The following is a 24,838-nucleotide window of genomic DNA, read 5'->3' as shown; positions in this document are numbered from 1 at the left end:
AATAGTGTGTCACTCACTCTCCTACTCTCGATTGATCGATCTCACACACTGTGAATAGTGTGTCACTCACTCTCGATCGATCTCGCACACTGTGAATCGTGTGTCACTCACTCTCCTACTTTTGATCGATCGATCTCACACACTGTGAATAGTGTGTCACTCACTCTCCTACACTCGATCGATCTCACACTCTGTGAATAGTGTGTCACTCACTCTCCTACTCTCAATCGATTGATCTCACACACTGTGAATAGTGTGTCACTCACTCTCCTACTCTCGATCGATCGATCTCACACACCGAGAAAAGTGTGTCACTCACTCTCCTACTCTCGATCGATCGATCTCACACTCTGTGAATAGTGTGTCACTCACTCTCCTACTCTCGATCGATCGATCTCACACACTGTGAATCGTGTGTCACTCACTCTCCTACTCTCAATCGATTGATCTCACACACTGTGAATAGTGTGTCACTCACTCTCCTACTCTCGATCGATCGATCTCACACTCTGTGAATAGTGTGTCACTCACTCTCCTACTCTCGATCGATCGATCTCACACACTGTGAATAGTGTGTCACTCACTCTCCTACTCTCGATCGATCGATCTCACACACTGTGAATAGTGTGTCACTCACTCTCCTACTCTCAATCGATTGATCTCACACACTGTGAATAGTGTGTCACTCACTCTCCTACTCTCAATCGATTGATCTCACACACTGTGAATAGTGTGTCACTCACTCTCCTTCTCTCGATCGATCTCACACACTGTGAATAGTGTGTCACTCACTCTCCTACTCTCGATCGATCTCACACACTGTGAATAGTGTGTCACTCACTCTCCTACTCTCGATCGATCTCACACACTGTGAATAGTGTGTCACTCACTCTCCTACTCTCGATCGATCGATCTCACACACTGTGAATAGAGTGTCACTCACTCTCTTGCCCTCCTTGTTAACTGGCATTCATTCATTCTCTTTCATTTACTCTGTGATAAAATAAATCCTACAATGAGGAGTATACAGTGGTTGGGATTATGTTGCAAGGCTGCTTTTCACTGGTACTTTTGCTCCTCACTACTAGTCTGGATGAGAACTTTGGCGTTGCATCTTTGTTTTGCGTCTCATGAAAAGAAACAAAATATGACTGTGACGTCGGAGAAGGCATACAATGGCACCAGCAGAAAACGATTCAGTTTCCTGTGCGCCAGTGTTCAAACACATTGATGCAAAATGTTTCAGAATGCAAACACGCAGCACTTTAAATGAAGCCCATGTTGTGCCGTTCCCCTCCATGGCAGTAGTGCATGAGGTGTGATGGAATCAGAGGTACCGCTAATATAATGCTTGAAGCATGGCACCCAATATTATCTTGCTAATAATTTGGGCGGGCTCCGATATCAGGAAACTCTTGTCCATGCAAATTGTGATCAATACGTGGAATAAATGTCCAGATAGAATAGTGGACGCAAAGACCTGGAAATCGTTTAAGAAACAATTGGATGCTACAGCGAGGGAGAAGTTCGGACCTCTCTGGAGGGATCAATTGAGATGGGCTGGATGGCCTTTATCATTCATAATTATGTTGTGTCACTTAGGAATTCCAAACTAGGCATTTAGCTTAGCTGGAAAGAAGCAGTGTTTTAAAGAAAAATAAGTGCAATTGCAAATGCTATACCAATAATGAGTGTACATTAAGTACAATGTAATTTACTTGCATATCCTTAGGACAAGCATTCTCAATTGGTTCAGTGCCATCTCGTTAAAAAGACAAAAAAAATTCTTGCAGATCTTCTGGCCCCGGGACAGAAATCTGCCTGATTACTTATGGTTTACTGTATGAATTAATATATACTGATTTCATGTTTAATACTGACTTGGCTATTTTATTTGGGGGCCATTTTATATCACTGAATGAATCATTTGATTATTCAAATTAGCAAGATCCAAAGTCCATAATGGGGAAGGGTTGGCATTACACTAAAAACAGGAATAAAATTCCATTGATTTTGCTTTAGAGAAATTGTACTCCTGACTAGACTCGAATGTGCTTAACACAAATGATCTCATTAAATCTTACCAGGCCTTTCTCTGACACGTTACAAAAATGTCCTGAGATATCACAATTTTAACACTTTAACTATTTATATGCTCCCCTCAGGACTATTTTAGCACACTGACTGTATAGCACTAATTACCAGTTGTAAAGTGCAGGATTCCCATGTGGAGAATTTAGGTCTGAATCCAAAGGCAGGTTTATATTTAAGTTGGGGTCCTGGGAGAGTGAGGCTCAAACAAACACCTGCAACCAATGTGCTCTGCTCTCGCTCATTGATCTTTTCTCCTGCACTGCTTCTAATCAAAGCCAGTGGGTGGTCGGTATTCTGCTGCTGAATCTGCCCGTTTAAACTGCAGGGTAGATTTGGCAACAGAGGAAAACTGCTGTTGCTATGAAGGTGTAAATAAGATTGGAACTGAACTGCACTGGTGTGAATCTGGTGCATGCACAATTAGTACAAAGTCATGTATGGGACTGCCATTTGAGATTGGATTTTCTTCAATGTGACAGGAAGGTTCACACACACGCCAGGAATGCTGAAAGTGGCTTGCTGGGCTGTACAGATGAGCTGATCTCACAGTCTGTCAATGGACAGAGCTTAAAATAGTCGACCTAACCATGCTGCCACTGATTTTGAGACTTTTTAAAAAAAGAATAAATAACACTTTGAATTGTAAATAAAACATCTAAGGGTGCAGATTGACACTTTGTATTTGTTTTCATTTTGTATACAACAATGTGCTGTGTACAATGTAATTTTCCTTTGAAACTAAACAGAACTATAATAATTGCCTTTCCAATGACTCATCCCAAGCACTCACATTTCAAAGGTCTCTTGTACGCAATTTATTAAACAGAAATTTAATTAAGTTGCCATTTTGAAAATAATTTCTGGAATGGAAGTTCGCTGGCTCTAAATATCATTCATTGTCTGCTAAGATTACCTATTTGTCTGTTCTGTGATAACATGGGATAGGATAGGAACATAGGAACAGGATTAGGCCATTCAGCCCGTCGAGCCAGTTCAATTAGATCATGGCTGATCTGTACCTCAACTCTATTTACCTGCCTTTGCTCCATGTCCCTTGATAGTCTTACCTAACAAAAATCTATCCATCTCTGTCTTGAAAGTTTCAATTGACCCAGCATCCACAGACTTTTTGGGGGAGAGAATTCCAGATTTCTACTACCCTTTGTGAAAAAAAGTGCTTTCTGATTTCACTCCTGAATGGCCTAGCTCTAATTTTAAGATTATGCCCCTTTGTTCTGACTCCCCCAACAGAGGAAGTAGTTTCTCTGCATCTACCCTATTAAATCTTTTTATGATTTTAAACACTTTGATTAGATTATCCCTCAATCTTCTATACTCAAGGGATTACAAGCCAAATGAGTAGCCTGTCATAATATAACCCTTTAAGTTCCAGTATCATTCTGGTGAATCTGTGCTGTTCCTGCTCCAATATATCCTTCCTGAGGTGCGCTGCCCAGAACTGAATGCAATACTCCAGATGGGGTCTGACCAAGGTCATATACAACTGAAGAATAACTTGCTCCCCTTTGCATTCTAGCCCTTTTGAGATAAAGGTCAACGTTCCATTAGCCCTTTTGATTGCTTTTTCTGTGGTCGCAAATGAGCTGCGTGTTGATGGAGTGATATCCCTTTCTGTTGATGAACAGTCCTAGCTCATGTGGAGGTGCTTGGTTTGCTATGTGTGTGCAACCAATTGCACCCTGTACCCATGGGACGCCAGCCAGACAGTGGAAACCCACTGCACTCTCAGTCTGGCTGAGGTCGTCCATGGGGAAGTTGACGCAGTGGGACATCCTGCAAAATAAGCCATCGGTGACCTGTCGTGTGCACTTGTGTGCAGACGACTGAGACACCCTGGCGATGTCACCGGTGGCACCCTGGAATGATCCGGAGGTGAAGAAGTTGAGGGCAGTGGCGACTTTAACTGCCATGGGCAATGCAACGCCACTAGGCCCAGCCGGGAGCAGCTCTGCATGAAGGAGCGCGCAGATGTCTGCAACCACCTGGCAACTCACTCTCAGGCTTTATAGACACTGCTCCTCAGAGAGGTCCAGGAAGCTCAGCCTTTGTTTGTGGACCCTCTGACGAGGGTAGTGCCTCCTGCAAAGTCTGTTGTTCGCCTCTCTGCTGTTCTGCAGGCCCCTGTGACGCACCTCTGTGTTGTGGAGCTGCAAGTGGCGGAAGTGCACGCCGTGCCTGGCGAGGATGGTGATGTTCCTCCGCCTCAGATGTACTGGTGAATGCAGCCATTGCACCCCCCTCCCCCCAATCCTGATGTTGTCAGTTTGAGGGGGTCCAAAAAGTAGGTAAATATGTGTAAGCAGAACAATTCTGAGTGTGAACCAAGAATTCTCAGTCTAAACACAAAGAACTCCCAGCCAAAAGTTTGCTGAGAGAACCGAGTGCCTTGCTGCAATAACTCACCTTTTGTCAAACAGGGATTTCAATGGCCAAATGGCTCCCGGCTGCAACCTTCCTAGGTTTCCATGGCGTGCTTCACACAGCATGGGAAACGCTTTGAGGTAATGTTGAAATCGTCTCCCTGCATCAATAAAAATGTAAATCACCATTCCAATGACTTTAACTACCTTGATTGATGGTTTAAATATCAACCCACCAGCTTTAATTGCTGGCAGGACATCCGGCTTCCTGAAGTGCGCGCGCGCTCCCAGGTGGGTCTGGGTCGTAGGCGTTTTTCGGTGGGTTGGAGCCAGGATTCCTCCCCGCTCCGGAAATCCCCGATTTTGTTTGCCCCCCCCTCCCCCCAGTGCACCCGGACTTCGGGGAAAAAATCGTGGCCTTTATCCTTACTCTCTATCTCCTACCTGCCAATCAAATTCCATATGGCGTAAGGTTGCCTCTAATTCTGTTCCACTTTCATTTTTGCCAATAATCTCTTGTGTGGAACCTTATCAAATATCATCTGGAAGTCCATACAGACAACGTCCATAGACACTCCCCTATCCATCTAGTGACCTCCTCAAAAACTTCAACTAGATTAGTCAGACATGACCTGCCCATCACAAATCCATGCTGACTCTGATCAGTCCAAGTGCCCAGTGAATCTGGTCCAAATGGCAGATTCTAGTAACTTCCCACAACTGACGTTAGACTGACAAGTCTGTAGTTACTTGGTTTCTCTCTCCCACCATTCTTAAATAATGGAGTGACATTTGCAATTTGTGGCTTTCCCTCTTAGGCAGTTTAAAGTGACATTGTCTCACTGAGTGACAGGCTGATGCAACGGGCTGTGGCCCAAGTCTCAAATGCTGACAAATGAAATGACTTTGGATCATTTTAACCCACTTTAAAGACCCCAGTTTCCTCTCATCCCTATCTGAAGATGCTGACCCTTATTGGGGTATATCTCCATGGATTCTGGTCTTCCTCCAGTACCTTGCCCGGGTGGTCAGTCCACATATGTGAGCTTCATTAGTGAATGTTTGCAGCCGATTTGATTTGAGGGGCATTGCAGCTGAGCCCCAAACTCTCCTCATATGACATCCACAAATGTTAATTTTTTAACAAGGATCATACACCATCGTGGGAAGACTTTATGCAGAGCTGCAGCGAGGCCATGACAGATATTTATAATCAATGGTCCGTTTGCATAAAGGAATGAGTCAGCGGTTTACAATGCTCCGAGGGCCAATCACAACATTATTATCTCAATGATCAACTAATATCAGGTTATAATAGATTAAGACTGTATAGTTTCCTGGTAAATCGAGTGCTGTTATTTGAACAGCCAGAATGCCATTAAACCTCAGTGATTCCTCCGGCTGCCATGTCCGTCGATGGCAGCTACCGGCAAAATAGAAAGTTGAAAACTGGACCTAAAACTGATAAAATATCCCCATGAGCTTCAAAGAGCATATTATATAGAGTATAATGGCTGCTCAGAAGTGATTACAAGGGAATTGTCTCATGAGGAAGTTCACATAACATCTTGAACCACAAGAGCAAAGCTCGAGCTGGACGTTGCCATTGGGATCTTGGGATGAGCTTGAATGTTATTGCCAATTATTCTATTTAAACACGAGCCAATTGCCCATGGCACTGCACACAGGGAGTCAGGACCGCTTGTAGTCTTCGGGTGATGCGGGGTTAGAGGGTGGAGCATAATTGGACCAGGGCGTGCAGACGTAATTTGGCCTCCATTTCAAAGTGTCACATGCTATCCTTATTTTACATATAGCACTTTGATTTTTATATTATTATTTATAGTTAAATAGCAACGCTTAGGGCAGTTTGGGATGCAGAGCAGTAGAGTTGGTTGGAACATAAGGTTGCACCTTAGGGTTGCAGCACCTCAACTTGCATCTCCCACCTCCGCGGTCTGTACTGCAGAGAAACTCCTAAGTTCCAACCAACTCTACTGCTCTGCATTCCAAACTGCCCTAAGCGTTGCTATTTAACTGCTGCATTGGAGGTCCGGGATGGATTTACCATGCCGTAACACACTTACTGGCATTTATTATATTCTTTGTACATTACAATCATCAACAAAAACCTTTCAGAATTGCTGTTAGCATTGAGGTGTTCAACCTGCAGGGAAAGTTCAGCCCATTTTCGGTGTGGGGGTGCCGGGTATATTTGCTTGAGTCTTGGTGAGGCCTAGGGCTCCCCAGATATTGGGCCTCAGACCTCATCATAATGGAGCCGATGAGGAATCGGAACCCACCGGTGAAGAGTTGTGCGATATCGGGTCACTGTTAGCGTTGCAGCGGCCCTCAGGTAAGCGTATCCGGGGATCGGGTCAGGGATTGGGTCGGTTCGGGGGTTGGGAACGGGGGTCAGGTCGGGCCGGGAATCGCGGGGGCCGGGGGTTGGCAGAGGAGGCCAAATGTCCGGGATCGGAAGAGGAGGCAGGGGGTCCGGGATCGGGAGTTGGGGGTCAGGAGCAGGGGTTGGGAGGGCAGCGGCGACCGGGTCCTTTAATGTCGGGTCAGGAGGAGCACTCCTTCTTGATTGGCAGGTGATCCCTTGGGCCAGTTTCCCTCAATGCAGCCCCGATGGTAAACCAATCTTGGAGAGGGAACTTTAAGCAGGCATTAGGCCCCTTATTTGCATATGCAAAGGGCCTGACGCTTGCTTCAGGCGTGGGTAAAGGATGCCTATTTTTTCTCCTTTCCGTCTTGCCATATTGGGGGCTTAGTAGACCAGTTAGCGCCCGAAAAATGGCACTAACTAACGCCGCACTCTGCGAGATGCCTCATTCCAGCAAGATCCAGTGCAATTTTTTTTTCAATTTGCAAGTTATTGAAAATATGTTGGTGAGCTCCGAGTATCAAAGGAAATTAAGTATTTAAATCTCACTCACATTCGTAACATCAAAAAGGAAAAGGATATATTGCAGTAGAAAGTTACAATAAGTAATGAGATATTCTTTGGGATTTAATGTTTTATATTAGTTTGAGCATGGGGTTTAGTTCAAATAATTAAACATAGTAAAATATAGAAAATAATCTTAAGAAGTAATGGAACATTAAATTGTGACAGTCAGATCAAAATAATCTTTCATTTTCATTCGTCATTCAGCACCTGTGCATTAACAATTATACTTTTATATATTATAGATATAAATGACCAATGGTGAACTGCCAGCTCTGATAAAGAGTTAACACTCATAAGGTTCTCCTGTCTTTTTTCATATCAGATGCTGACGGACCTACTAAATATTTCCAATGTTTTCTACTTTTATTTCCTATATTTTGTCATTCGAATGAGAATAAAGTGAGTTGTACCTTGTTTTAGAATTTGCACAGGATCTTTTGGGAAACAGGATCAACGACATGTTGGTTAAGAACATAAGAAAGTGTGACACGGGAAAAGGCCATTTGTCCCATCAAACCCATTCACTCCAATGTATTGTCATGGCCTCTTAATTATTTAAACTTCTTGATGGAGGGAAGTTTACACAAGTAAAACTTCCAATAATTCAAACTTGTCTCAGGCAATATTTCCACATCCTGAATAATGTGTCATTCACTGTTCTATGCTTAAATTTATCTTTATAAACTTTCAATCCCATTTCTAGTCAGATAATCAATCAACACATTTTTAAAAGAATTCATTAATTTAGCACTCACTAGCCTAATTACATATTCGTCTGATTACATGTCACCTTTGACCCAGACAATATTTACAATCTATGAAATGACAATGACAACAGAAACTGACAAGGAAATATTAGAAGCCATGTGAGGTAATAGAACCCTAATTTCCCTTCCACCCTGCTTCATATAATTGTTACTGAGATCACCTTCCAAATCCACTGAGAACCACACCCATGTATCACTGTTATTACCAGCCATGTTTTCAGAAGCAACCTTGAACATACAACTTAAGTGAGAGGCCACAGATTGAGTAGAGATGAAGGGGGCCATCTTATAGTTGAGAGTGAGGGAATGGTAGGGATACCTAATAAGTATTTTGCATTAGTTTTTATTGAGGGTGAAAATGTGATTGTAGGAATGAAAATGTGATTGAGGATGTGCTAAAGGAGGTTGGGGAAGAGATACCAGAGACACTGACCATAATTTTCCAAAACATGACTTGTTCCAAAGGATTGGAGGACGGCAGATGTTACACCTCAGTTCAAGAAAGGGGGAAACTAAACCAATTAACCTTATCTTAAATGTGGGCAAACTGCTAGAGTAAGGGATAAAATCTGTGAAGGCATAGAGGGGGACTTTTGGGCAGGGGTAGTGCAGGCAGAACAAGACTTTCGTCAGGCCTGAGGACTTACCTGCAGTCTGCATTGGAAATCAGTGTTGAATGAGGATTCCATGCAATTTGCACTTTCCACCAGCAGGGGGAGCTCCAATCTCTTAAAGGCAGGCTGTCTGTTAGAAATCTCTTAAAGGTAGCTGGTACCAGTTATTTGCTGAAAATAACAGTCTGCTGTCTGCACGGAGTCTGAACGGAGATCAGACATCGCACACGTAAAACACAGATGCAGCTCCCGTCCCTATGTTTACAAACTGATGAGTTATGTTAAAGCATTGAATAAAGGTTGTGCACCACTAAATTCCACATCCTCCAATCTGCATGCCAGACCTCACCAATCTGCCAATCTGAGTTTGTACCAGGCCTGTGAGCGTGCATGTACCAAGATTCTCTGATGATGCACTAGAGGCCTTGGTGCAAGAGGTGGACAGAAGAAGGGATATCCTCTGGGGGTGGGGGAGGGGGGCAAGAGGCCCTCCAGACATATACCCAAAAGGCAGTGGGAGGCAGCAGGGGACGGAGTCAATACCAGGTGCACAGCATCATGAACATGGATGAAGTGCAGGAAGAAGTTCAATTATTCAACACGAGTGGTCAAGGTGAGTGAGGTCAACTGTCAAGTGGCATTAACTGCACCACTAGCTGCATCCACTGCTCCATGCACTACACCCCCATCACCCACCTACCAACAAACTCTTTCCATCAGTACTCAACTTTTCCAACCAGATAGTTCCTCTCACCCTCACACGTTACCATTGTTGCAAGCCGCCCACCCACAACTCACAGGCCACACACACTTGCAGCTATTCACCCATGACAGGCACATCAGCCAGACACACATCCCACTTTCTTGCAGGAGAAGGTGGTGCATATCAGGAGGCAGCAAGTGGCAGTGGCATTCAGCCCCTCGAGTCTGTTCCGCCATTCAATGAGATCATGGTGGACCTGTGACCTCACTCCATATACCCGCCTTAGCCCCATATCCCTTAATACCCTTGGTTCATAGAAATCTATCAATCTCAGATTTAGAATTCACAATTGAGCTAGCATCAACTGCCGTTTGCAGAAAAGCGTTCCAAACTTCTCCCACCCTTTGCATGTAGAAGCATTTCCTAACTTCACTCCTGCACGTCCTGGCTCTAAATGTTAGGCTATGTCCTCAAGATCTAGTATTCAAGTATAGGAGATCTCCAAAAACAGTTACAAATGTCTCGGCAGCCAGAAGCAATAATCCAGCCACTAACCTGTAAATCCTGCGTGGTCCCTTTAAATAGTGCTTGTTGGGGTCCTCCAGATACTCTAAGACACGTTCAGATGGTCGGGGTTAAGACTGTGTGTTGAGTTGAGCGTTAAGTCCTAAAATGGTGTCTATTACTTTAAATCAGCGTTGCACACTGATTGTATCCATTTTCTCCTTACTTTACATGCTTCCGGCGTTCGTTATCTGCGCCTGCGCTAGCTCCTATACCAAGATGGTGTCCGGTGCACTTCACGCTGGAAACGTGGGTGTGCAGCCAAGACGCCATCTTGGCACTTCGGGAGGCCGCATAGCGCCGAAACAACGGGCGCCCAGAAAGTTTACATTGCTTCAACTAATCTAGTTTATTTTGTAAGGAAATCACAGAGTATATAGATAAAGGGAATACAATGGATATTGTATATATAGATTTTCAGAAGGTGTCCGAAATGTAGCATTAAGTTGTGGACTTAAGTTTGAAATTCATCTTAACTTTTAGATGATTGGAATGGTACAGAGATTAAACACTTTGCAGGCTGTATGTTTCTTTTTAAATGGAGATGTGGTCACACCTACAGGTCTGAAACCCAGTGCAACACATTATTTTATAAAAGTTTTTGCACGTTTACCTTTTTCCCCAAATTTTCTCCCCTCCTGTGATGAAGCATCCGGTTCCATGGGTGCTAGTCACCCTCCACTATCTCGCCCAAGCAGCTAACCCCATGTGTGAACCTTGGTGCTGCATATTGGCAGAATATTTGACTGTCGGAGTATGAGAATCAGATGAGAATCCTACCCTCATCTGCTGTCCATACCTGTGACTTTCCGCATGATCCAGGCCACTGATTGTGATCAATGAGCCTGGCTTATTTTCCAAGTTAATTGTACAGCCCACATGCCAGCTTGGCTGAGATCAATTAACTGAATACAGACTGAGGGTTGAATGTGGCACCTTCTGGCCAGTATGACTCAATTACATGCCGCATTTACTAACAGAGCTACCAGGGGAGCTATATTTCTGTGTATTTCTGCTGACCGTGAATAGGTTCAAATCACCTGCTCGGAAGGTTTCCAACCAGCAACTCGGGGAGGCAATACTAATCTCAGCTTTTGTGCTTTTTAAAAATGTCATAATTAAAAAAAAATGTTCTTCAGTGAGACACAATTCTTTTCTATGAAATAGTCAACAGCGGACTCGGACGAGACGTTAAACTGAAGTCACATCTGCCCTCTCAGGTGAATGTAAAAGATCCCATGGCACTACTTTGAAGAAGAGCAGGGGAGTTCTCCCCCGGTGTCCTGGCCAATATTTATCCCTTGGCCAGTATCACTAAGACAGATTGTCTGGTCATTTATCTCATTGCTGTTTGTGGGACCTTGCTGTGCAGAGGTTAGCTAATGCGCTTCCTGCATTATACCAGTGACTGCATGTCCAAAGTACTTCATTGGCTGTGAAGCACTTTGGGGCGTCCTGAGGTCAGGAAAGGCGCTATTTAAATGCAAATCTGTCTTTCTTTTCTAATTATTAGTCAGTTCTATTGACTACATGTAGAGTGGGGTTTAACAGTAATCATCAAGTAAGCTATGACAATCAGTAACGAGTATCTAAGGCACTGCTGTGCACTCACCTAGAATAGCCAGCACAGTGTTGTCCTTCAGGACCTCCATGGAACCCGAGCAAACAAAGTAGATGGCCTGCAGGGCATCGCCCTGGCGGATGAGGTATTCCCCAGGAGCACAGAAAGAGGTTTTGATGCTTAGGGAGAGGGACCGAAGGCACCCACGGCTGGCCGAATCAAATATAGGCAGCTGAAGGATTTCTTTGTTCAGATGCATTGCAATATCTGCTCGCAGTTCATCAGGGAAATCTTTCAGGAGCTGGAATGGAAACATGTTACATGATTAAATTGATATAGTATGGAAGCATATGTCCTGGTTTAACAGTACGCATTATTTTTCAATAAAGTTGGCCTCTCCCAGCATGTAGACATTGTCACTATTTGTATTTCTTTATATACCCCTCCCCTTTCCATCATCTGATGGAAAACCACAATAAAATTCAGCAGCCACTATGGTAGAAAGGCTTAATGGGATTGGAAGATAGAAACCTGAAGGACACAGAAACAGGAGGTATAAACTCAAACGATGATCAATATTGTATATTATATTGTATATAATTTCTAAAATATAAAAGGCCCCAAATATTACATTATGGGCTGCAAGCCAGTGCTGACTAAGTAAACCAGTTTAGCTCTGCTATGTTATATGTTGCTGTCAGATTGTTCTGCAGTCTTTTAAACTGCTCCCAACCATCTTTTATTCTCTATATATAAATTCAGCCAACTGCACAAGTTTTTGGAACAAGCAGAAGACAACATACAATCTAATGATGAAAACACATATCTAACGTGATGGAAGGAATAAGTGACCAGAATGTTTATTTTCTCCCATGCAACTTGCAATAAAGCAAAGGTCAAAAGCTGAATGTTGGAGAGAAATAAATCATGATAGGCCCAAATATACAGTACCAGGATTCATTCAATATTCCTGCAATTCATAACCTTGCTTTCCGTATTTCTACAGGGTACGTCCAACACATTCACTGCACACAGCTGTTTAAGTAACATATGTATTCATACCTCCTGTTTCTACAACTCTTACATTAAAATCTGTCTGCAGTGAAATACAGACTAAATGTGAAAAATGAGGCCACACATTTGCAACCTGGTGCTTAAATCACTAGGGAATTCACCGCAATAGCATCAGGGCTCAGTGTTTTGAATGCTGAGGATTGAGAACTCACTGTGAGTTACGTGATATGCATAAATCCATGCTTTACCACTCCGTAACACAGCATGTTAATATAAGTATCACTGAACTAGAGTCTGAAAAGTAGGAGTACAATGAGTCACATGGCAGGTATAATGAATGTTACTTTCACTAAATTACATCGTTCAGAGGTTAATTAATGTGCTTCTATTACACTTTATTATAAATATAACCCAGTTCTCAAAGATATCGTGATGGAGTTATATTTTATTCTAAATAAGCAAGCGGCAAATGAGACTAATTTCAGCACTCTTTTTAAATAAATGTTGCATTCATGCATAACAATCTCACTCAATTAGTTTAATCCTATTCTTTAAGCTTATCCATGCGTTACAATCCACGACACTACAGCACTATTGGTATCTCAACACATGTTTAACTATTTCTTATTTGATAGTGTTACAGGTATTAATTATAATTGCATAAGATGTGGTGATCCAGGGAGCTGGTATACCAAGGTGCAGTGGCAGAGAGTGCTAGGACGTGGGCTTGTGTCTACGATTTTCTACATGGCCAAGTTCCCATTCTTGACTGGGTCATCAGTGGGTGACACTGAATGGAGGCTAAATGCTTTCTCACAGGAAGTGGAAAAGAAAATCAGGCATTGCTCTGGATTACACTTGTGCACCTCTTGGTGGCTGATTACAGTTCGTCATGAGGTCCAGAAGATAAAAGAGGAGCAATGTAAACTTTTAAATGACAGTAGTTTCACTTTGTCAAAATATTATGCCTTCTTTAATGTATACTAAAATCTTTCTTCTGTCTTCCCGCATCAATAGGATTACATCAAAATTATCTGGTAGTGGATTTGTAACTTATAAAATTGATCTATTGATCATAGACCAGGGTGAGAAGGGATTTTGCCGACAGTTAGTAAAATGTCTATTCCAGGTCTCCATTGTAAATTCCATGTTTATTTTTAACAGGGAGAAGACAGAACCACTTCAGATATAGAAGCTCACTATCCAAATAACAATTGTGACTGAGAAGCTTAATCTTTTATGTCACTATAAACTGTAAATTCAGTTCGGTCGATCACCAATTTTAATATGTGGCTCAAAATTGTTGTAGAAGCGCACAATAGAAACCCTTTACTTTGAAAATGTGCTGGCTATGGTGGTTTGCCACTTAGCTGCATGGCACTACACCTGATTCTGAAAGTCTTCACCGCAAAGGCTACTTCAATTTCAATTGAGTTGAAGAAATGGAAATACAAAAACATGTATCCAAATATATGATAGCACCATTTAATATAAAGATAAAACTCCAAATAGAGTGGCACTGTTTTTGACCCTGTGGAATGAAAGTAACAATAAGACCTATATTAAAACTGGTGAGAATCAAATTTCATAATAATGGACACACTGTCGCTGCAATAAGCAGACAAAAAACAGAAGCTCCTCAAATGCTATTCATTCTTCGAAGTTAGATAGGATGCATTCACAGCAGTGTATTCTACAATTTCTGTTTCATCTGATGAATGAAACCTTTGCAATTGCAGTTTTTAAATGCACTCACTACCTTGGAGGTAAATAAATTATTACAAGATTGTAGGAAATTAACGCCAAACCAAGGTCATAGCAATTGAAAGATGTAGACTTGCAGCAACCCGCTATGAAAACTGGTACACCGATCACTTCATGTGTCCCTCGACACCAAAAATAGTTCACTGTGTTACAAATTTCCATTTCCTCTGAGTAAGTGTCTTGGCTTGAATTTTGGAACATAAATTCAAATATAAATCCTTCCTTTGACCTTATTGCACTCTTATTCATCTCCTTACTTGAAACATGGGACAATTCATTCACTTTTATTCTTTCACTTTGTTGTCAGTACTAAATTGGTGTCATCAGCCCTTGCCTCCTACCTTTTCATCTTTTCTCATTAATCTCACCTGCCTAGGGAACTTGGGGAAATAAAAGTGATGTCTTGAGGAGTGTACATATTACAGAGAGGGAGGTGCTGGAAGTCTTAACGCGCATCAAGGTAGATAAATCTCCGGGACCTGATGAAATGTATCCCAGGACGTTATGGGAGGTTAGGGAGGAAATTGCGGGTCCCCTAGCAGAGATATTTGAATCATCGACAGCTACAGGTGAGGTACCTGAAGATTGGAGGGTAGCAAATGTTGTACCTTTGTTTAAGAAGGGCGGCAGGGAAAAGCCTGGGAACTACAGACCAGTGAGCCTGACATCTGTAGTGGGTAAGTTGTTAGAGGGTATTCTGAGAGACAGGATCTACAGGCATTTGGAGAGGCAGGGACTGATTAGGAACAGTCAGCATGGTTTTGTGAGTGGAAAATCATGTCTCACGAATTTGATTGAGTTTTTTGAAGGGGTAACCAAGAAGATAGATAAGGGCTGTGCAGTAGACGTGGTCTACATGGACTTTAGCAAAGCCTTTGACAAGGTACCGCATGGTAGGTTGTTACATAAGGTTAAATCTCACGGGATCCAAGGTGAGGTAGCCAATTGGATACAAAATTGGATTGACGACAGAAGACAGAGGGTGGTTGTAGAGGGTTGTTTTTCAAACTGGAGGCCTGTGACCAGCAGTGTGCCTCAGGGATCGGTGCTGGGTCCGCTGTTATTTGTTATTTATATTAATGATTTGGATGAGAATTTAGGAGGCATGGTTAGTAAGTTTGCAGATGACACCAAGATTGGTGGCATTGTGGACAGTGAAGAAGGTTATCTAGGATTGCAACGGGATCTTGATAAATTGGGCCAGTGGGCCGATGAATGGCAAATGGAGTTTAATTTAGATAAATGTGAGGTGATGCATTTTGGTAGATCGAATTGGGCCAGGACCTACTCCGTTAATGGTAGGGCGTTGGGGAGAGTTATAGAACAAAGAGATCTAGGAGTACAGGTTCATAGCTCCTTGAAAGTGGAGTCACAGGTGGATAGGGTGGTGAAGAAGGCATTCAGCTGCTTGGTTTCATTGGTCAGAACATTGAATACAGGAGTTGGGATGTCTTATTGAAGTTGTACAAGACATTAGTAAGGCCACACTTGGAATACTGTGTACAGTTCTGGTCACCCTATTATAGAAAGGATATTATTAAACTAGAAAGAGTGCAGAAAAGATTTACTAGGATGCTACCGGGACTTGATGGTTTGACTTATAGGGAGAGGTTGGATAGACTGAGACTTTTTTCCCTGGAGAGTAGGAGGTTTAGGGGTGATCTTATAGAAGTCTATAAAATAATGAGGGGCATAGATAAGATAGATAGTCAAAATCTTTTCCCAAAGATAGGGGAGTCTATAACGAGGAGGCATAGATTTAAGGTGAGAGGGGAGAGATACAAAAGGGTCCAGAGGGGCAATTTTTTCACTCAAAGGGTGGTGAGTGTCTGGAACGAGCTGCCAGAGGCAGTAGTAGAGGCAGGTACAATTTTGTCTTTTAAAAAGCATTTGGACAGTTACATGGGTAAGATGGGTATAGAGGGATATGGGCCAAGTGCAGGCAATTGGGACTAGCTTAGTGGTATAAGCTGGGCGACATGGACATGTTGGGCCGAAGGGCCTGTTTCCATGTTGTAAACTTCTATGATTCTATGATTCTATGATTCTATGCCTTCCATCGCAACCCTTCAGGTTGAGATCAAATGGAAACTTTAATGACTGCTCCATTCATAAATGCACATGATAAAGGTTAATTCATTTGCTACCATTAACATTATTACAAAAAGACCAATGTTTTCAGCAAATGAGCGATGTTCTCCTGCAAGTGGTGAATGAGAAGGTTAATCTCAGCAGTTGTTACTTGCTTTTTATCAAAGCCATGCTGCCCCATAGTAATCTCATATGTGATTAAAAGTGAATCTTTGACCAGTTCCATTGTATATGATTGCCAAGTCAATTTTAACCTTCTCTTGGTGTCAACTTAGCTCAGTTGGTAGCGCTTTCACCTCTGAGTCAGAAGGTCGTGAGTTCAAGCCCCATTACAGATCGAGCACATAAACGAGGTCTCACACTCCCGTGCAGTACTGAAGGAATGCTATGTTCCTGGTGGTGTCATCTTTTGGATGAGATGGGTCAAACCAAGGTCTTGTCTATCTATGCAGGTGGACTTAAAAAAATTCCATGGCACTATTCAAAGGAAATCAGGAAATTACCCCACTGTCCTGGCTATCATTCCTCCCTCAACCAACAGCAATATCTGGTTGTTCACTAATTTAGCGTTTGTGAGACTTTGCTGAGGGCAAATTGGCTAAATTGTTTGCCTACACAACAATAACTGGACTTCAAAATAGTAACTCATTGGTTATAAAGCACTTTGGGACAGCCTGATGATGTGACAAGATGCTAAATAAATGTATTTTTTTTCTTCTTTTACTTCTGGCCTGCTGTATTAATACTGTAGCTAACATTATATTTTGACTTTTGCTTATTAGGCAATTTCCACTTTTTTAGATAAATTAGAATTGCACTATGATATGTAGCCATGCAGCAGTTAAACTAGGTTGAGGGGTACATTATAAGGAGGTGATTATATGCTGTGGGCTAGATTTTCCATCCATTGACTACAAATAGGCAGAATATCCAGCTCATTGTTTCTTCATTAATGAGAACCCATGAATATCAATGGTCATGGTAGTCCTATAGTGAGGGACCACTGTAATCTCAAAATGCAACATGTAATAATGTCAGGCAAATAACAACCACCAGAACACGTTAGCACTGTTCTGCTGAGTCCTGGCTGTTTCAGTAAAAACGGGGCTCATGTAGAAATATTCATCGAACAGTCCTTGCCAAATAAAATGGTAAGGAAATTAATTGGCAGCTGGAACTGGCTGGAACACAAAATTCATTATTTTTTATGATTGAGGTATAGTTGGTCATAATTCTGAGACCATGGTTTTACATAATTTCATAAATAGAAATATACACCGAAAGAACCAAGAGGAAGTCAGATCATTTCAGAAAGAATTAATCACTAGTTCTTTGGTGTTTTATTCCTAGCAAAAATGCAGCACAGGGCAAAGGTTATTCCTTATGTAGCACCTCTGGTCTTACCTAGTGCAAAATGCGAGCCTAGCACTATAGCCAAAGCAAGGCAGCACACCTAACTGAAGGTAGGAGGAGGGGGTGTGCAGGAGGCTTCTATGAAGAGCAGTACAATTATTCCACAACTTGGTATCATCAGAAGCAAAATATTTGAGATTTTCCAAAGAGTGAGCACTGTGTAGTAAGGAATGTTCTTGTAGTAGGGAATGTGTGCATATTCAAATGAATGGAAATGGTCCAACTCATTTGAGTCTATGAGCATTTCATTGGCTGTAAAACATTTTGGGATGTCCTATGGTCATGAAAGGTGCTATATAAATGCAAGTTCTTTCTTTTTTCCTTCCTTTCTATTTAATTCATAACTTATAAAGCTCTCACTTATAATATTACCTGCCATATATGTCTAACCCCCTCCAATAATTGACTTGAAGTTATAAGAGTTAATTTTTTTAATTTATGAATGCAAGTAACCTGCTTATTGTAATTCCCCAAATTATAAACTTCCTGATGCTGGGGTGGACATTTGGTCTGGAATGATAATTACACACAATACAGCATGCACTTCAGATTCAATGGGGGGCAGGTCAGGTTTGCCAACACGGATTGAAGTTAGTTATGTCAGTGACTCATCCTCCCATATGTGTCATTTCTGGAAATACTCCTGGACTGCCTCCTCCGCTCCAAACGTTCCTGATTTTTAATAATGGGGTCCACCAGGAAACCTAAATCACTGTCAGTCAAGCTCGAAAAATGAATATTTCAACCAGCAACATCAAACACTACGAGCTTTGCCTTCTGTGCCGTTGGAATAGCTGCATCTTGACTGGTTAACTGGCTTGTTAGCCACATGAGAAATGTGAGAAGAACATTATTAACAGTGTGCACTGAATGGCTGTTTTTCTGCTGTTAATGCTAATGAATTCATGGTGGGCAAAAACCGAAGTAAAGTTGGGAGCACTCTGCCAGTTTGATTACTGGCCATTGGGCATGACCAAAAATAACTGAATTGACTCACAGCAGGAGGAGGAGGAAAGAAAGCAAAATATTCTCATAAATGTTCAAGATGAATAAGTGATGGAAGTGATGGAGTGTGCAATTAATAAAAGCTGTCAGCCCTTACAGCCACATATATCTTAAAAAATTTTGGAACGCATCGATGACACTGTGACACATGCAAATTTTGTGTCCCACTTTAAAAAAAGAGACAAAAAGTCAATCATTTAAATACATGGAGAATCTTCCACATCAGCAAAAATTGCTTCTAATTGACTGCAGGAATTGGTTAGGAGCAATAAATCTCTAATTGGTCTCACAAAGGTACAGAAAATACATTCTTATTGACTTTATAGTAAATGTATATGAAAGAACAGAATGTCTATTGAGCCAATGAGTTGGAGGCAGGGCGGGACTTACAGCAGGACTCACAGCAAACTGTCTCTCTTACAGCAAACAATGTCTATTTACTCAGCAAACAGAGTCCATTTAAACAGTGCACTACAGCAAGCAGTCTACGGAGTCTATTTAAAAAGAGTCTCTATGAACTACAGCAAATGGAACTCATGACCGAAACTACAGCAATGTCTCCCAATAAGAGTAGGGTGATTTCTCCAGCAAAATGTAGTGAGTGGAGGATAGTTACATAATACAAATTATGTGCATAGAATCAATCCCAGTCACTTACAGTAGTGTGGTCTCCAGGCTTGATTGACAGGGATTTACCCCATCATCTCCATTCTGGCCGGGAATAGTGGTGTCACTATATGCAGCCACGATAGAGAGAAAGAATGCCAGCCTGCCTGAAGCAAGCAATCAACCTCCAGCTGACATAGGGAGGCACAGCAATCATACCTTGTGGCCTTAAGGGGCACACAAAGTCACATACAGCAGACTAAGCATTGTACCTTACACACTTTAATTCTCCCGTGTCCTCCAATCTATTGTGAGCAGTGCAACATAAGTTCTGCTACAGCATTATTACGATTAGGGTACAGGAAAAACTTGTTTTGAACCTTGTGCAATAAATTATTATAAGATTTAGTGAGTCTTGTTCCACAGTCAAATGGTGCCATCATATAAATTTAAGGTGGAGCATTTGTTCACACTATATAATCGTAACAGTTTACCCTTTTTATTTCTATTTGTAATGGGATCTTTTTAGTGCAGTATGTGCAATGTCACTAATTTCAGACAGTACACTATTTCTGGGCCTAAATGCCAAAATCTTGGAAGGAACACAAGTGGAAGAGCTATATTCAGATTCTACTGGTTCATACAAGGTTATAAAGTTCCAGAAGTTGCCTTTTGAAAATCTACATGGAATAACTCTGCTCTGAGCAGTGCTGCTGCATTTCCAAAGCAGTGGGTTTAGTCACAATGGAGATCTAAGGAAAGTTACCTAATTTATTTCAGACTCTACAACTGTGGAATTATAATCATTAGAGCCGGAGGGGCTGTATTCATACCCATCAATTGATCAAAACATCAAAAAGACTGGAGACAGACTGAAAATCAACTCCATTTTTGTTGAAGTATCATCTTAACATGGCCTGATAATGAAATAGGTTGAGACTATTAAATACCCGATCTATCAGAGGTAAGTGGGCTCCACTTTGTTATTGTCATCAACATTAATATATCTTTTACATATCTGCTTTTGGGAACCATATGGAAAGCATATTATAAATGCTTTCTATAAGTTGTGGTATACCAGCAGGGTGAATGATTGCACTCATTCTTGGGAATCATTTTATACAATGCACCACAAATTCTATTCCAAACAAATACTGTGCTTTTTGATACATAAAAGCTCTGGAGCATATTTATGGAACACTGTGTGTTCAAGGAATATCCATTCACACCTGGAATCCCAGCTCAATTAATTAATGAGGGTCTCCTTATTCTGCAAGTTTATTGATGGTTCTGGGGAAATAAATTCTGTTCGGCTGATTTCATTCAATGAACATGATCAAATTGAAAAAACTATATATAATTTAAAAAATATGTCCAGAACTTCCACCAGCTTTACCATCACAATTTAGCAGATCCCATTGAGAACTGTTGTACCAATGGAACAGCTGAATTCAGTGTGGAGAGCAGGATTCAATGTGGCACGGTTGATGTGGTTTGCTTCTGAGATTGAAGGATGTTCGCTGGGGAACTTTTATAATTTATCAAGGCTACAGTATCTTCAGGCTGGGACCGAATACCTGCAGGAAGTGAAAAGGCATTCTGCTCTCTAGTAGGGTTATCCATCACCTCGATGAGGACATAAAAGAAGTGTTACCTTTTGAAACCCTCAAATTCATACATTTTAAAAATGCTGAATGTCTTAAAACATCCTATAAATGGTCCATTTTAAATTAATTCTTTGATTTGGACGGTATCAGATCTGTTGTGTGGGATGACAAGTTATTACAGAACAGTGTTAGTTAACTTGAACTAAGCTGGTAAAAAAAAAACTTGGAAACTACTTTATATGTTTTGCACAATCCAAACAAAACAAGTAATTAGAAGAATATGCATAGTCGTTCATTTGCCAATCAAATTACCTGTTCGTGTTAAGCAGTTTTATGTGGTTATTTAAGAAATGGAATGCATTTACATTTTGCTCTCGGTTAAATGTCAAATTTTTGACATGGGAAATATCAAGCCTGTACATTGGAAACATTTCCTCTCATGTTCATTTCTCTCATGTCAAATCCTGCAATTGGTAATCCAGAGAAGAGTTCAATCACTTACAAATACATCATGTATTTATTTAATGTGGTAAAACGTCCCAAGGCACTTCACAGGAGCATAGTCAGACACAAATTGACAACGAGCCAAAGAAGGAGAAATTAGGACAGACGACCAAAAGCTTGGTCAAAGAGGTGGGTTTTAAGCAGCGTCCTAAAGGAGGCGAGAGAGATAGAGCGGTGAAGAGGTTTAGGAAGGGAATTTCGGAGCCAAAGGCCTGGACAGCTGAAGGCATGGCCACCAATGGTGGGGCGAAGGAAGTTGGGGATGCACAAGAGGCCAGAATTGGAGGAATGCAGAGATCTCGGAGGGTTGTAGGGCTGGAGGAGGTTACAGAGATAGGGAGGGGCGAGGCCATGGAGGGATTTGAACACAAGGATGAGCCACTACAGAGTTACGCTTGAAAATCCTAAATGCCAGGATGTTCTTAACCCAGAGGCTTATAAAATACTCACTACATTAATATTAATCTATGGACTGACTGCTTGATGGTAGGCTCATCCCAGAACAGGCTGATATCTTTGTTTTCTCGTTGGTTTAGTATTTATACTGTGAAAAACAACCAGATAGTAAGAAAAAAAATGTTCAGTTGCCTTTAGGCAACTTTCACACTTCAGGATTCACAGCCAGCCAAAGAAACATTAAATAAAGAGAGATAAATCATCGTTTACCTTGATAGCTGACCTATTGTCACTTCCCTTGTACACCTCCCACCTCTTGATCTTGTCGCCACTAGCTGTAATCTACTGCTGAGTTCCCGGGCTTCCTGAGTTTTAACCTTGTTGGCTGCTCACTCCGTGCCCTGCCTTCAGCCTGTTCTCCAACTTGCTTATGGGCCACCACTCCTCAGCCTGCCAGCAACACTGTGGGAGATACACTGGCATCTATTTAAATGTGTAGTGCATATTTTTAATTAGTGATATCATCTACCCTCATATGGTCTTTCCCAAAAGGCAGGCTAGGGTTAATGGGAAACTCAACTGCATTGAAAATAATTTTACATTTCAGTAGATTATTCACAAGTGGCTCAGCGTTCTGGACTGACTGATGATGGGTTCTGGAGAAATTTGCCTCAAAATTATATATTTATTCAGTCGATGTTTTGATTGCTCAAAGCTTGGGTGATTTCAGATCCAGCCTGACCTCCATTTCACATTTTTAGGACTTGCAGATGAGGCCTGCGATCACCAATTGGTATAACAAACTGTGGTTGTGTTTGTTTCTTTTGAGATTTCTGACAGATGAGATCTCTGTATATTCCCAGTAGTAATAATTGCCCATCTGGGTTTTAAAGAACGTTTTCACCCTTAGTAAAACATATGTTTTAATCACTTGCAACAACAACTTGCACTTATATAGTGCCTTTAACATAGTAAAACATTCCAAGGCGCTTCACAGAAGCACAATGAGACAAAAATTGACATTGAGCCAAAAAAGGAGACATTAGGACAGATGACCAAAAGCTTGGTCAAAGAGGGAGGTTTTAAATGAGGTTGAAAGGCGAAGAGGTTTAGGGAGGGAATTCCAGAGCTTAGGGCCTAGACAGCTGAAGGCACGGCTGTCAATGATGGAGCGGAGAAAGAGGGGGATGCATTAGAGGCCAGAATTGGAGGAATGCAGATTTCTCAGAGGGTTGTACAGCTGGAGGAGATTACAGAGATAGTGAGGGGTGAGGCCATGGAGGGATTTGAACACGAGGATGAGAATTTTAAAATGGAGGCCTTCAGGGACCAGGAGCCAATGTAGGTCTTTGAGCACAGGGGTGATGGGTGAACGGGACTTGCTGCGGATTAGGATATGGGCAACAGAGTTTTGGATGAACTCAAATTTACGGAGGGTGGAAGATGGGCAGCCAGCCTGGAAAGCATTGGAATAGCCGGAATAATTAGTAGTCATTTTATCAATATACCACTATGATCATTGCAACTCCACACTTTCTTCCCTTTCTTCTCTGTAAGCTCTGAATATACCATCACACATTCTCTTCCTCCTCACTGCATTCTTGCTGTGTTGAAATTAAGACTTATTCCACTGGCTTCTACCGTAGCTCATTTTTCTTTTGGATCTCAAAATTGTGGAATCAGTTAGCTCCCTCAGGCTTCCTTTCCTTCTATAATCTACAGGCTTAAAAAAAAACAAATACGCATTGCTTAACCTCTACTTCTTGATTTATCTCTCCCATTGTTTTCACTTTGATGGTGTCTTGTACTTTGGGGCTTAGCTCTGATGCATGCTCAATTGTTAATTTTAAATCTGAAATTGATAATTTTTTGTTAACCAAAGGCATTTAGGGATATGGGGCTAAGGCGAGTATATGGAGTTAGGTCACAGATCAGCCTTGATCTCATTGAATGGTGGAACAGGCTTGAGGGGCTAAATGGCCTTCTTCTGTTCCTATGTTCCTTCCTATGTGGGGTGAGGCTGGGCCAGCAGCGACCCGCTGTACTTTTGTGGAGCCAAGGGGAGCACATGCTGCTTTTTTGGCTGTTTCCTGATCAGTACACATGGTTCATGCTGTAAGTTCCGCCCATGTCTCCCTTAAAATTGCAATTGGGGTCCAAACTACGTCATTAGCACCCCAATTTGCATGGGAAAGAGGCCTACCAATAGTTTCGGGCTGGCGCTTCGACTGCCCAGCAGTGGGCCTCTGTGAAGTTACGGCGGGCCGATCATCGGGGTTAATGGGCGGAAAGTTACCGACCCCATTTTCGGCTCTTTTGTGTAGGAGTTTACTTCTGAGCCTAATGCAGCCTCATTCTTGGTAAGAGCCTTGGACATTGGTCTCCACACTTGCAGCCAACTTTCAACTGTGGTTTCCTGGAACTGTTTGCACACGAAGGTGGTCACACCAGAAAGTGCTTTGGCTGCTGGGTTAAGCAACGCAAGAGTGGCCATCAACTATTGCTGCTGGTGAAGAGGTTACCTATATTCCAGTGCGTAAAGACTAAGTGTGGCAGAGGACGCTTTCCTGGTGGTCAATGGCGATAAAGCCGCAATGGGAATGCAAGGGTTGGTGCGAAGTAAGCTGCGGCCAGTCATCAGAGAAAGATTTTAAGCGAGCCCACCTAGTATTTTTCCCTCATCAGCCAGAGCTCACGATCTCATTATGTAAAGCAAACCAGATGAGAAAGCCATATGGTTTTTTGACAAAGTTAAATTGACTTCATGTTGAAACCACTGTCACACTTCACAACAGACA

The 24,838-nt window shown here is 42.0% G+C and overlaps 1 protein-coding gene across 1 annotated transcript in view; it reads right to left on the bottom strand.

Moving 5' to 3' along the window:
* The window catches only part of kcnh3 (potassium voltage-gated channel, subfamily H (eag-related), member 3), a 617,557-nt gene that overhangs the window by 119,695 nt on the left and 473,024 nt on the right, over nt 1-24,838 (bottom strand). Inside the window, exon 10 of the mRNA XM_067987818.1 lies at nt 11,692-11,941. Coding sequence (XP_067843919.1) covers nt 11,692-11,941 — 250 coding nt within the window. The remainder of the gene's footprint in view (nt 1-11,691; nt 11,942-24,838) is intronic.

The sequence above is a fragment of the Heptranchias perlo genome, chromosome 7, assembly GCF_035084215.1.
Source record: "Heptranchias perlo isolate sHepPer1 chromosome 7, sHepPer1.hap1, whole genome shotgun sequence".
NCBI lineage: Eukaryota > Metazoa > Chordata > Chondrichthyes > Hexanchiformes > Hexanchidae > Heptranchias > Heptranchias perlo.
The sequence above is the reverse complement of the archived record's forward strand: the minus strand, read 5'-3'. Positions and strand labels throughout refer to the sequence as shown.